The 14,663-nt window shown below is 40.7% G+C and overlaps 1 protein-coding gene across 7 annotated transcripts in view; it reads right to left on the reverse strand.

The window, feature by feature from the left end:
* The window catches only part of SORCS1 (sortilin related VPS10 domain containing receptor 1), a 584,051-nt gene that overhangs the window by 137,033 nt on the left and 432,355 nt on the right, over positions 1-14,663 (reverse strand). For all 7 annotated transcript variants that reach the window (XM_082408268.1, XM_082408264.1, XM_082408269.1 and 4 more), the window contains exons 7-9: positions 12,397-12,515; positions 9,215-9,304; positions 1,649-1,828 (exon numbers count right to left, since the gene is read on the reverse strand). In XM_082408268.1, the coding sequence (XP_082264394.1) occupies positions 1,649-1,828; positions 9,215-9,304; positions 12,397-12,515 (389 nt within the window). The remainder of the gene's footprint in view (positions 1-1,648; positions 1,829-9,214; positions 9,305-12,396; positions 12,516-14,663) is intronic.

Consider the following 14,663-nt stretch of genomic DNA (forward strand, 5'->3'; position numbering starts at 1 on the left):
CTACCCTACATGAATTTGAAGGTAAATCACCAGAATATGTAAATGTTTTCCAGAATACATGTTCAGTTTGAGGCTGAGATATATGATACTATATTTATCTGGAACATGGGCAGGAAATGAAGTGGAAGAAACTTGTGAATGTATAAAAAATTTGCAGGGTATTTTTCTAAATATATACACAAAAACTGTGTCCTATGCTAGTCTACCATAATTTCCATCACAAATACTTGAGCTCTGAAATGGGCATACAGTTTGTTAACATGCCTTTATACACACAGAGAAGTTTAGATACTAGAAGAAAATTCCCAAGAACTCCTAAAGATGAAGGAATATAGATAGCATTAAAAGGAATTCTAATAATAGGTTTAAATTTCTTAAGTGAAATTGGTTTCTTTCTTTGACATACTGGATATGATTCCCTTACTTCTCATTACACGAACAACCTCTACTCTCTGAACTTATCCTTCACCAAATGATGACATCATTATGACTGAACATATTTGAATAAGTTTTATAATTCTTTTTCAGATAGAATATTAGTGTATGATTGCACTTCCCATATTCTGAATAAGTTTTGTAATGGCTCATTATATCCCATTATAAATCCTTCACAGCACAAGACTGACAAATGGCTAAAATCCATCCCCAAATAGCAGCTTTCTTTTCACCTGACTGTGCTTTAAATGGCCATTAAAGTGTTGGTGTTTGTCATAAAAGCTAACTGATCCAACATATGATTTTATTTTGAACCTGGTCATTCTGAGAAACAAAGGGTCAGAGTTCCCTTAGGGAAATCTGGTAAACTCTGCTTTTTGTTTCTCCTCCTCACCCCTCTTTAGGAAAAGAAAGACGTATTAATCTTATCTCATGCATTGGCCCGCTGAGGATGGCAATTAGCTAGTAGAGGTTATGCAGTCAGAAAGGTCCTCAAGTACAAGGGAGTGTCTTTTTTTTTCTTTCAATATTTAGCTATAATCATTTTTTTAAAAAATTTATTTTATATTGGAGTATAGTTGATTAACAATGTTATGTTAATTTCAGGTGTACAGCAAAGTGATTCAGTTATACATATAAGAGGGATAGATTGGGAGTTTGGGATTGACATGTGCAAACTGCTATCTTTAAAATGGATAACCAACGAGGACCTACTGTATAGCACAGGGAACTCTCTCAGTATTCTGTAATGACCTAAATGGGAAAAGAATTTGACAAGGGAGTGTCTTCTGATGCAATGCAAAGACAACCCCTTAGTTCTTTCTTCAGAGAGATGTAAGGGAGCACCGCCCATTGCCTCTTTGCTCCACCCCTGACACCCTATTAGCCCCTCAAGACTATTTTCAAATTTCACACTAGGCTCACTCTTATTCAAACCCTTTAATTGTTTGACTGCTTCCCTAGACACTTTCCAAGCCCTCTGGAGCTTCATGGCCTGTGGACTTGGTCAACAAAGAATCCCTCCCAGAGCTGTTTTGTGGATTGCAGATTAACCAATAAAAATGTTCTGCAACCCCGCCTCCCTCTCCCAAATGGAATGAGGCTACATAAGGAATTAGTTATTAAAATGATTGAGGAAACGGCCAACTTGGGGACTTCAACTGCCAGTCCCAGCACTGCAGTGGCTGAAGACCACACGTGCCTTGTGACATACCTCATAGAGGTCGATCATGACGTTGCCCTCAGGGCCTCTGCTGCTCTGGACATTCTCCAAGGCCAGAGTGAAGTAGACACCGCGGGTGTCTGAGATGTAGAGGTTGTATGTGTCGTTTTGGTTCCATTCTTGGACCGCTGCGAACACTTGGTTCTCATCAGTGCTGATGACATGCATGTCCTGAGGAAAGACACAGGGAAGGAAACAGGAAGAAGAGTTTTATAAGTGCACCTGGCACGTGTCCACAGAGTGGAATCTGATGAAGAATACCAGAATAGGCTCATAGGTACTGTGAGGGAGGACAGAGATCTTCCTATAGCATATTTGTGACATAATAGTTAAGTGTTGGTCACATATTTCCTTTGTCATTTATGAGGTTAGGCAGTAAGGTCATCAGAAAATAGGACAGGGAGATGCTTGGTAGCTCAGTTACAATTTAATTACCTCATTAGATAATTTGAAGGATAATTTCTCGAATATGTATGAGTTTGGAGAATCAGGCATCCTGATAAATTTGCCAAGCACAAACATAGTACATGCTCAAAAGGCATATACGGGGCAAATACGAGGGGCAGAGAGAAAACAGACAAGCCTTGCATCTCACTGTGGTCCACAGACCAGCAGCATGGGCATCACCTGTAAGTTTGTTAGAACCTCAGGCCTCACCTATCGAATAGAAATCTGTATTTTAATAAGATCCATGGATGATTAATATGCACATTAATGTTTAAGAAGCACTTCCCTAAGGCTCAGCAAACCCTTAGAGGTCCCGGAGGAAAAATGTTCACCTGAGACCCCGAGAGCACTAATCTTCAGGTTAATGAGTGTTCAAGGACTTAGCTTATCAAAACCTGTGCCCTGAGAAGTTCCCCAGGAAACCTTAAATAAAACAGGGAAAAACAGTCTGCATAAATGATCATGTTTTCAGACTCTGGCTGTCCTGGAAGATAGAAACAAGGCAGATGTAATGTGGAGGCAGTGAGCAGATGTCCCTGGGGTGGGGATTCCAAATCCTTTTCTCTCGCCATTCAGAACTCCAGAGGAGTGGGTGTTCAGGGAGAGGCTGACGTAGACCAAGGCTTGAAGTCTCAGACCAGGGCCTGCTGTCTCCTTCAGGGGGTCCCGTTCATTGCTCTCGGCAGCCTTCCCCCCTTCGCCCAAGGTGGTACATACACATCAGTATCACGTTCAGAAGCCAAAAAGCAAAACAAAAACAGAATGATGCATAAGGCTAAAGGTAAAAGAACAACCTGGAAAGATTCTTGGCCTTTGTGTAGCTCAGTGCTCAGATCTTCCCAGAGGGATCATCCACTCTCCTTGAAAAGATTCAGGAGGTCTGTCAATCATCCTTGGCAACAACTCCAGGGCTGGAAAATTCTACCTAACTTCAAAATTTCCCATTGTAATATATGCCCACGTTCTCTCAATCAGTCAATCAATCAGCAATTCAGCTTCAACTCTGCTTTAGACTTAGAGGAACAAGTCTCTCATTCCTCTTGAAACTTGACCATAGTGAACTCATATGATTCCGGAAGGAAGAAGTCCTTATCCAAAGGGTTTTGTATTCCTGACACCTTCTCAGGCCTTACTGCCATACTCTAGAGTTTGATAACGTGTTTATAGAAAAAGTGGGGAGGCCACAAATGAATCCTGCCCATGAATTCAATTTGGTTGATAATGCAAACTAAGGTTTGCTATAAAAGTTGGCCATATCTTATATCTGCCCAACGCCTATGTACATTTCTTCTGGCAACTGTAGCTTGATGTTCTTTGAAGAAGCATTCTCATCCTTCTCAAATTTCCTCCCTATGCTCAGTCTTTGCTACTTTCTCCCACCCTCAGCACCAGAAGTGATCTTGTAGGCCTAGCGCTCAGAAAATTCCATTTTCCTGATGACAGTGATTGGATCAGTGACGGCAAAATCAGTAAGACATAATGCTAGAATGACTGTGGAATTATTAGAGAGAGAGAGAAAAGTTATTTTTTACTGTTAGTTTGTAAGCAGTTGGAATAAAAATAAAGTCTAGATCTGATGGGACATATCTTGGAGGCAGAGGATAAGCCAATCTTGGAAAAATAGGCTCAAAAGGTGGAGAGAGATGGTCCAAATTCTATGATACTCTTTGAGTCTCTGAATGTGGATATCTAAGGAGCCTGCCCACCCGTAAACTTGTTTAGTTAGAGAGGACAGTAGAGCAAAATGATTAAAAGAATGGTCTTTGAAATAAAACTACTTGAGTTCAAATCCCAGCTCTGTCATTCAGCTGTGCCAACGGAACTTTGTGCCTCAGGATTTCCACCTGCAAACCAGAGATAATAGTATGCCCTTCATGGAGTTGTGAGGATTAAATCAGTTAGTAAGTGTTAAGCATTTAACCACAGTGTCTGGTGTTAGCATCTGCTCCATACATGCTAGCTATTTTCTGTTAAGCAAACCCTAAATCCCCTTTGTTGATGAAGCAAGGTTGATTTGGCCTTTCTGTTCATTGCAAATATTAGGGTGCTAACTAATACACTTAACAAAAAGTGGTTCATCCAAGTGTTTTGTTTCTTTCTAATCGAGGGAATTAACTGTGGAAACTAGTCCAAAGGCCATTCATCCATTGAGGGCCAAACCTTCTATGGCTCCCCATTTCCTATAGGACAAAGATCAAAATCCTTACCCTACCATTTAGAACCCTTAAACAACTACTCCCAATTCATGTTTCCTTCCTTGTTAGCAGGATGTAGCTTCATCCCTGAACTCAAGTTAAAATATTTCAGCAGTAACCTGGTCCCTGCATAACTGTGCCTTTGGACCCATTAAATAATCCTAGGGGCCAGAGTAAATCATCCATACTACCGCAGCCCACTCAAACTTTTCCTTGGTCGGTGTAGAATGCAAAACACAGATGCATCAAGTACTTGAGTCACTTAGAGAACTAGTAACAGAACAAAAACAGATTAAATGGCCATCGCTAGATAAGGGCCAAGGGCAGATCTCTCTCTATATATAATCTAATTACATTGAAAAGACTGTTTAAAAACTATGTTGTCTTAAATATTTTAACTGAAACGTCTGACATATTTAAATGCCATCTTTCCTTTTTCTTCTTATCTACACGCGCCTGTATCAGGAAAATATGCTATTTCACCCAAAATGGCACTTTATGTTGAAAGCTTATACTGAGATACAAAATTTTAGACCAAGAAGTGAACTCTGAGATGTTCTAGAGCACTTCCCAACATCTGTTCCATAGGACACCAGTACTGTTGGATTTTAATAGATTTTTTTTGAATGGATCCTTTTGTAAAACATTTTGATTAATGCTAACTATACAGCTTTCTTGCTCACAGGACATCCTAGAGCCTTTAACATACCAGCGAGCTTCTGTTAGTCTCTAGGCAAGGAGCATGGAATGGAGTTTATTTCTTTTTTTAAACTCACGATCATAGAACCAAATTTTCATGAAGCATCTCTAAGGGCATTTTATTGAGTAATGAGTTTGAGAAAATATTATTGTGAATCTAAGCTCCGTATTTTAAAAATGTAAAAAAAAAAAAGAAAGAGAAATTGACAAACCAGCCCAAGGTTCAAAGCAGGGCAATGACAGATCTAGGCCTGCAATTAGGGTCTCTCGCTGTGAATCAAGCAGCCTTTTCATCACCCACACCCCAGTTCACATCGATCTTCTCCAACACAAACAACTAGATCCATACTAATATTAATATTACCTTACTTTTATAGAGTATCTGTCCTCCAAAATGCTCAAAGCACTTTCATATGTGTTGCCTCATTTATCTCACTTGAGTAGCTCAGAATGAGCTCCAAGTATGATAAGGGAGGGAAACTGTCACTAGGTCTCCCTGTCTGGAGGGCCTCATGCTCTTAATGGTAACAGCAATATTAAAATCTCCCCACCTCCCTCTCTGGTCATCTTTACCGTTATACTAATTTTTTTAAATACAGCTCAGGGTAACCTCAGTCTTTCAAGAGTTGATACAATGGCAGGGGATGATTAAAGAAAATTTGAGCATGTAAGTGCAGGTTTGTCTCAGTTCCTTTGGTGGGCATGAAGCTTTGTTCCTTTTCAGCTGCAGCAGCCCTGCTTTGATAGAGGGTCCTGAAATACATGCATCTTTGCCATGGATCACTCCACCCAAGCTGGGGCTTCTCTTTGAAGGTGTAATGGGATTGTAATGAGGCATCTCATTGCCTTAAATAATAAACACCCATTTGGACCAAATAGTACATTCATTTGCTGTAGTGGTTCCGATTTTTCTGGGGACAAGCTAAATTAATCACCGCATTCTACCCTCGGACCTCAGATGAGGCTGACTAATGGAACATGCTCATTTGGGAGAGTGTGGGACAGGCCAGACAGCCAATTCAGGCTCAGACTAAAACTCTTCCTTCCAGATTGGCAAGATGCCACTGGGGGCAGCTGTCAACAGTGATCGGCGTGATGGCTATGAACAAGCAATGCACAGTATGTGTTTCCCAACACTCCGGCCAAGGGGCCAAGTGGTTCTTTGGTTTTATTTATAATTTTTATTTTTTATTTATTTATTTATTTTTATTTTTGGCTGTGTTGGGTCTTCGTTTCTGTGCGAGGGCTTTCTCTAGTTGCGGCAAGCGGGGGCCACTCTTCATCGTGGTGCGCGGGCCTCTCACTATCGCGGCCTCTCTTGTTGCGGAGCGCAGGCTCAGTGATTGTGGCTCATGGGCGTAGTTGCTCCGCGGCATGTGGGATCTTCCCAGACCAGGGCTCGAACCCGTGTCCCCTGCATTGACAGGCAGATTCTCAACCACTGCGCCACCAGGGAAGCCCTGGTTTCTTTGTTTTAAACTACCATTCTGAGGCTGCATAGGTCAATGGGACTTTTTCTCTGGATGCTCCTCAGTGTATAAAAATTTGGGGGGTGGGTGCTGCTCCCTTTTAGTAATAGAATCTGTTAATTTATTTAGAGAGTAGAAAAGTGTAATACAAGGAATGCCAGTTTGGGAGTCAGGAGATTCAAGTTCTGGCCTCAAATCTGCAGCAAGAAGCATCTGGTTTGGCTGAAACTTATTCCACTCAAAAAGTATATTCCCAAGAGTAAGTGAGCATGAGATGAGTGGCTTGAAACTGCTGTTTCCTGATGTGGTCCCAATTCCCACATGCCTCTTGAACGGCAGCATCTCACTGCCTTGAGTATGTTCTTGTTTTTTAAGGTGAAAATCTTGCAAGCCAACTACTTCATTTATTGGTCAAAGACAGCAATTTATTTCAGTGCTCAAGTGAAAAAAAACAAAACAACAAAAACAAAACAAAACCACCACCAGCTCTGTTGGACTTACCAAGGTAACATGATCATCTCCCTCATGGACCTCCCTAAAAGATTATCAAGGGTAATTTTAACAACACTCAATTTTTCTTTTACATACTGACTTTACCCAATTCTCATCTAAGGCACAACTCCAATGTTGTGTTTGTCTTTTTGGAAAATGTCTTAAGCCAAATCAAGAGCAAGGAGCATTTAAACATATACAGGCATAGGCATATAGTTCTGGGCAATTACCACTGTCATTAATCTCTTAGCAGCTGAAAAAAATAACTACTAACATGGAAATAGCTCTTTGCAGTTAATAGTGTAATTTAATGTGTGTTATTATCTCTAATGGGCTGAGGTTTACAGCTCACTTTTCACTATGCTAGGGTTAGGGGCAGAGTGATGGCCAAGGAGGAGAATTCTGCCTGGAGAAGCCACTGGCTGTCCTGGGAGAGGAGACCTGCAGAGCCCTTGTGCTATATCTATCACTGATTCCCTGGGCAGGTAGCTGATGTTGGTCCAAGATAGCAAACTACAAAGTCATGGATAAAAATACAAGACAAAGAGTCATGAAAACACAATTGAAAAAAAAGTTATTTATGTTCTTTGTTCAACCAAAGGTTTCAAAGCTGAGTTATATTTAAACCTACACAGTCCCCTTCTTACAGCCACACACATCTCCCTTGTTCTATGATCAAGGCACACCTGTCAGAATGGCCATCATCAAAAAGTCTACAAATAACAAATGTTTGGGAGGATATAGAGAAAAGAGAACTCTCCTACACTGTTGGTGGGAATGTAAATTGGTGCAGTCACTGTTGAAAACAGTATGGCATTTTCTCAAAAAACTAAAAATAGAACTACCATATGATCCAGCAATTCCACTGCTGGGTATATAGCCAAAGAAAACAAAAACACTAATTCAAAAAGATAAATGCACCTGAATGTTCATAGAAGTATTATTTACAATTGCCAAGATATGGAGGCAACCAACGTGCCCATTAGCAGATGAATGGATAAAGAAGATGTGTGTGTGTGTGTGTGTGTGTGTGTGTGTGTGTGTGTGTGTGTGTGTGTGTGATGGAATATTACTCGGCCATAAAAAAGAATGAAATCTTGCCTTTTGTGACAACATGGATGGACCTAGGGAGTATTATGCTTAGTGAAATAAGTCAGAAAGAGAAAGACAAATCCTCTATGTTATAGCTTATATGTGGAATCTAAAAAGTAAAACAAATGAATGTATATTAAAAAAACAAACAGACTCACAGATATAGAGAACAAACTAGTGGTTACCTGTGGGCAAAGGGAAGGGTGGAGCAGCTAGATAGAGGTATGGGATTAAGAGATATAAACTACTATGTATAAAATAAATAAGCAACAAGGATATATTGCACAGCACAGGAAAATATAACCACTATTTTGTAATCTATAAAAATATTGACTCACTATGTTGTATACCTGAAGCTAATATAATACTGTAAATCAACTATACTTCAATAAAAAATTTTAAAACACTCACGTCAGTGGTTGTTGCTAGAAAAAAAAAAAAGGCACAATACATTAACAATTTCTGGCCACTTAAAATACATCACAGTGGCAGCAAGACCTCAAATCCACAGCTTTGAGCTCCCAAGTCAGTTTCACCTCCACTAGGTGGCGCTCCATATTAACGCAGTTCTTCAGTGTTTGTGGAGAGAGAGCCTGGGGATGTTAGCGGTTGGGAGTCTTTAACTTTTGTCTGCCACTCTTTTTAAAGGAGTATGTCTTTGAGAAAGTCTAAAAAATTAGCTGTGTCTCCGAACCCTAAAGACAACCAGTCTCGTAAGTTCCACTGGGAAAGAAAGCAAATGTTGGATGCTACATAGCTGCATCACCTCTCCATGATTAGTAACAACAAAATGGTATATAGATGTATCATACCTGTTGCACTGATATACTGTGTATCCAAAGCATAGCTTCTGTCCTGCTAGAAAACCAATACATCCCACTTGCAAAGCAAAATCAAATCAGTTATCAATTTACTCAGATGCTGCTACACCAAGAATTCCAAAGAATTAGAGAGAGAAAAAGAGAGAAAGAGAGAGGTGGGGGAAGGAGGGATGGACCACTGAGAGAGAAAGGAGGATAAGGAGGTTGGCAAAAAAGAAAGTAAGGAAGTGAACTTGAGAAACAGAGATGGAAGATGAAAAGAAATAAATAACTACGAGAGACTGAAAGGGTCCTTGGGAAAAAGAGTAGATACTGAAATAGAGAAACTGATTCAGGCCATACCTTGGGCAAAGCATATTTGGGCAGCTTCATTTGGGCAAACGCATTCCTTCGGTAGGAAACGTAGTAGTGTGGCCGTCCTCCTGATGTCAGCTGGAGCATAAACATAAAGGGTGTAAGAAGAGCTACTACGACAGTTACAGGTCACAGAAGGACAGCCCCTGAATGGAAGGGGGTAGCTGCCAACACAACAGCGTAACTGAGTACTGTGGGCCAGTGTAAAGAATTGACATTCAGTTCAAAAACAACTTAGACAGTGTATGTGAGTTCAGAGGCCCAAAGTGAACCCACTGCACAAAAATACAGTTCTTCAATTTGCCCTGCGATGCAGAAGTCAGAAAACATTTATAGCAATTTTTTTTTTTTTTTAAATAATACAAGCCTTAGGGTATATTGGATCTGTGTCCCTCACCAGCCCAGCCATCTAGCCCCAAGACTTTGACCACACAAACAGGTCCCTGGGCCAGATCAGAAGGGAACAGTCCAGGTCACACGGTGGCAGAACGGGAGCCCCCATCTCGGCACTGAATTCCAGTTTTGTGCAGTCACACTGCTGGCTGTGAGCATGTCCCACACACAGCAGTGCTGCTGATGTGTTAGACGAAAAGCCAAGCCAGGATCATGGTTCAAAATCATTCTAGACCTCAACCTCCCAGAAGAGAATGAATGGTGAGCTACCTTCCCCAGGTCTGCCCAAAATGTACAGCCCAAAGAACCCCGTGAGTCTGAGGGAGGGTGAGAAGCGCTGTGGCCTCCAACTCAGCTGAGTACCATGAGGTGCAGGCTGGCAGCGGTGCACTGCCACTCTCTTTCTCCTTTGGAGCCACTCTCTTTCTCCAGCTTTATTGAGATATTATTGACATATAGCACATGCAAGTTTAAAGTGTACAATATGATGATCTGATATGTATATATTGTGATATGATTACCTCATATAAGGTTAGTTAACACCTCCATCCTTTTACTTAATTAAGATTTTGTGTCTATGTGTGTGATAAAATTTCAGATCTATTCTCTTAACAACTTTCAAGTATATAATACAGTATAGCCACCATGCTGTTTATTACTTATTCATCATATAGCTGGACATGTACCCCCTTTGACCGGCATCTCCCCATATCCCTAGCCCCCAGTCCCTGAAAACCACCTTTTTACTCTCAGTTTCTATGAATTCCTGTTGCTACTCTTAACCCATGTAAACATCTGGACTTTGAAGTCATCTGGAGTTTGCATACTCAGAATGTCAACAAATGCTCTGGGTGAATTTTCACCAGACACATAAAAATGTGACTGGAAAGTTATCATATTCACCATGATGCAGCCAGACCACCTCTTAGTCCTAGTGATGGGTTATATGTTCATAGTGGCCTGGGTAGAAAATATATAAAACTCTAAATGCACAATTGATTTTCATTTGTGAGTCATATATGTGGATTATAAACTGTTACTAGAAAACAGGAAAGGTCCCTGGAAGCAACACTGATAGAGAAATGATTTATACATAGAACCAATATGGGTAACCATTTCCCATTTTAATGTCACTTGATAATTTGATGCTGAAGTTATCAGAGTGCTCATTATTCATTTTCCTAGAGGAAAAGGAAGTGTGTGTGTGTGTGTAATTGTGAACTATTTTAAAAGTACATAGGCTGATAGTAAGGAATTTGAACATTTACTTCCCAATACATGGGATTAAATATTCTAAATTATGATTTCTTGTCCAAGTAAACATACTAGTATCTAGAATGTCTCAATCACAGCGAAATTGTATATATATTTATATATATAAACTATTTAGCAATTGTACCTTTGTCAATTTTAACATGGAAAGCAGTAAAGGAATTTTTGGGTTTTTTGTGTGGTTTTTTTTTGTTTTTAAAGATTACTCTTTTTTTTTCTTCTTATTTATTTATGTCTGTGTTGGGTCTTCGTTTTGTGCGAGGGCCTTCTCTAGTTGCAGCAAGCGGGGGCCACTCTTCATTGCGGTGCGCGGGCCTCTCATTATCGCGGCCTCTCTTGTTGCGGAGCACAGGCTTCAGACACACAGGCTCAGTAATTGTGGCTCACGGGCCCAGTTGCTCCACGGCATGTGGGATCTTCCCAGACCAGGGCTTGAACCCGTGTCCCCTGCATTGGCAGGCAGATTCTCAACCACTGCGCCACCAGGGAAGCCCAAGGAATTTTAAAATGTTTTGTCCAAACAAGCCTAAATTTGTCCTTAAATGTGGAAAGAAACAAAGCATTCTTGTTCCTTCTCTCTTCTAACCACTCCTGAACCCTCAGCTTCTCGGGTTGTTTCCCGCTTTTGCGGAGGTGAGAAACCTGTGTGAATCCATCTCCTCTAAATTCTCTTGACCCTGATCACAGTCGTGCCTGTAAACAGCAAAGGCCAATCACGCTCCCTCGGCTCTGCCTCTCACCACCTCCAGCCACCCCCACAGCTTCCTGCTACTGCCTGTTTCTCTATTTTGAAGGTGGGTACTCAAGAGGGGCATGTGGGCTGACTGCTCTCCTGATAGGAAGAAACGGACATATCTGCTCGGTCCTCTGGCTGAGTGAAGGGAGCTTCTTTAGAACGCAGGCGACGAGGATGACTGCAAGCGTGCCTGGCTCTGGAGACGGCCTGAGTCTTCTGAGCAATGCCTCCAGGACCCCACGTTGACAAGTCCTCCAGACACCGCCCCAAGGAAAGAATTACTATTCTGCTAGTATAGAAGCTTCAAATTGGTAATGTTCCTTTTGTTAAAAAAAATAATGCCTTGGTGCCAGGGGGGGGAAGGGTAAGCTGGGACGAAGTGAGAGAGTGGCATGTACATATATACACTACCAAATGTAAAACCGATAGCTAGTGGGAAGCAGCCGCGTAGCACAGGGAGATCAGCTCGGTGCTTTGTGACCACCTAGAAGGGTGAGATAGGGAGGGCGGGAGGGAGACACAAGAGGGAGGAGATATGGGGATATATGTATATGTATAGCTGATTCACTTTGTTATAGAGCAGCAACTAACACAACACATTGTAAAGCAATTATACTCCAATAAAGATGTTAAAAAAATAATAATAATGCTTTTTTTTCTTTCTTTATTGCTTTTCAGGGAGTGTAAGCAGGCAAAGGGGCTGCATTAGGGACAGAAGCAGGGAAGGGAAATGTCTTTGACACAATCAATGGAAGTGGATCTTTCATACCTGAACAAACACATAATCATCCTGGACAATCAAAGAGTCTGGGTCAATGTAGCCTGGGAATGGTTTGTTTCTGCTGGTCTCTGTGCAGTTCTGCATTCGGCAGGTTAGGTATTGTGAATCTGAAAAAAACGAGGGTGGGGTGACATACACACAGCATGTTAGAGTCAGAGTGGACATCTTCTACTTCTCTTGCTGTCTGCAAGCCTTTCAACAAACCTCACATTCTCTATTAACTACATTACTGCTATTATTGTCATTAAAAGTATTATCAGTATTATTTTAGTCACTTGCTGTCAACACCACCATCACTGCTTCCTAGTGCCTCCACCAACTCTTGTCATCCTAGAATATTAAATTCCTGTTAATTAATTTTTTTCCTTCCAAACCCAAATGAAAATATTTTCAAAAGCTGGCAATAATACTTGTGCCTTCTTAGTTATTTTTTCTCATTTATAGGCTTCACCTCCACACTTCGACCTTTGATAAACTGGGAAACACACACATATGTGCAATCATCAATAACCTCACACTAGAAGTGCTGTTGTTATAAACAATAAGGTGCTATGTGAAGATAAAGGTTTTTCTTCTATTACTAATTGGAAATAAAACAGAATTGAGAGGAGATTCCCAACTCAAAAACTTTGCCCTCATTTTATAGGTGAGTAAACTAAGACCCTGCATCTCACCTGAGACTATAGCAGGTGATAAACATATCAGTAATAAAAACTCAATAGATTTGATCCCTGTTGCTGGAAGTATATTGTATGAGGGAGGATGCCGTTGTTTTTCAACCACAACTATTCTGTCCTCTCTATGAATCAGATGTCACTTAAAACTCCCTTTGCCTCCTTGCACTTAGAATAAATTCAAACCCTCTACCACCACTGCTTCAACTGCCCCTCATGCTAGTTTCGTCTCTCCCTGTGATTCTTCTAATCTAAACTGCAATATGTTCAGGAATTTGGCCAAACTTTCTACCACTTAAGAGGCTTTACATTTGTATTCTCTCTGCCTAAACTGCTTCTCCCCAAGTTGTTCCCCAAAGAAGGTCTAGATTTCAGCTTACTGTTACTTCTGAGGGTTTTCCATGATTACTTTCGATAACACTCCATCCTGTTAATTCCCTTCATGGAATTTATCACAATCTAAAGTCACCTTGCTCATGATTTATTTCTGCCCCTCTCCCTGTTGGAATATAAGCTCCATGAAGACAGAGACCTCTTTTGTCTTTGTTGTTCCCTCCTAGACCTCCAGATTCTAAAACTGTTCCAGGCACATAGTATGTAATAAATAAATATTCCTTGGAAGATACCACTTTACTGGAATATATCTTTTTGAATGAAAAAGAAAGTTACTTTACCTTTTTTTGGTGCTTAATGAGTGGGTAAGTTTAATTTTAGGACATCAAAGATGTATGAAGAAATCCACTCTTCCAAATGAAGAAATCAGGACATGATTATTTACATGAAATGAGGGGTAGGCAATCGTATGTTGAGTTGGATATAAGGATTCACTAATTGACTTCCCTGAAGGAAATTTCTAGCACTACTTTTACTGAAGAACTTGGGTAAACCTGTATTCTACAAGGAGTGCCACTAGGGGGCGGCATGCACATTTGCTCCAACTGACCAATGGCTGACATAGCTGCTGATAAGCTCTAAGGAGAGGGAAGGAGAGATTTATCTACAATCTTCCTTTATCCACAATCTTCCTTTATCCCGCTGCCATGTGTGGTGATGGCGATAGCTCTCAAGTATTTTAACCCATCTAGTCCTCCAAAGAGAAACTAAAGAAAAGCCTTTTACTCTCCCTTCCCTATCTCCTTTCTTAGACATTCTTATAGTTTCCATTTTAGGGCATAACTCATGATCTTTCTCCCTGAAGAGAATTTCTGGGACTTATCCCTTCCCAGAACAGTTCTCCCCATGGCACACAAAATCTGTACCTCACAATTTCACACTCCATCAGACCCTTTTACAGCTTTAGTTGACTTCTGTTGTTCAAAAGGCAACTCAGGGTCATAGAAATGGAGATTGGCATCTGTGAGACCTGGGCTTGAGTTGTGGTGTGGTCATAGCTGCACAATTCAAAGGAAATTATCTTCCTGAGTCTTGCTACCTTCGTCTATTAAATAAGGATGCCAATGTCAACTATCTTGTAGTTTGGCTCTAAGAATTTACTGAAATAATATATATGCTAAATGCTTTGAAACTCAAAGTTGTACAAATGTCAGTTGTTACTATCAACTATAATGTTCCTATTTCCTC

This window comes from Balaenoptera borealis (assembly GCF_965194805.1).
Source record: "Balaenoptera borealis genome assembly, chromosome: 10".
In the NCBI taxonomy this organism is placed as follows: domain Eukaryota; kingdom Metazoa; phylum Chordata; class Mammalia; order Artiodactyla; family Balaenopteridae; genus Balaenoptera; species Balaenoptera borealis.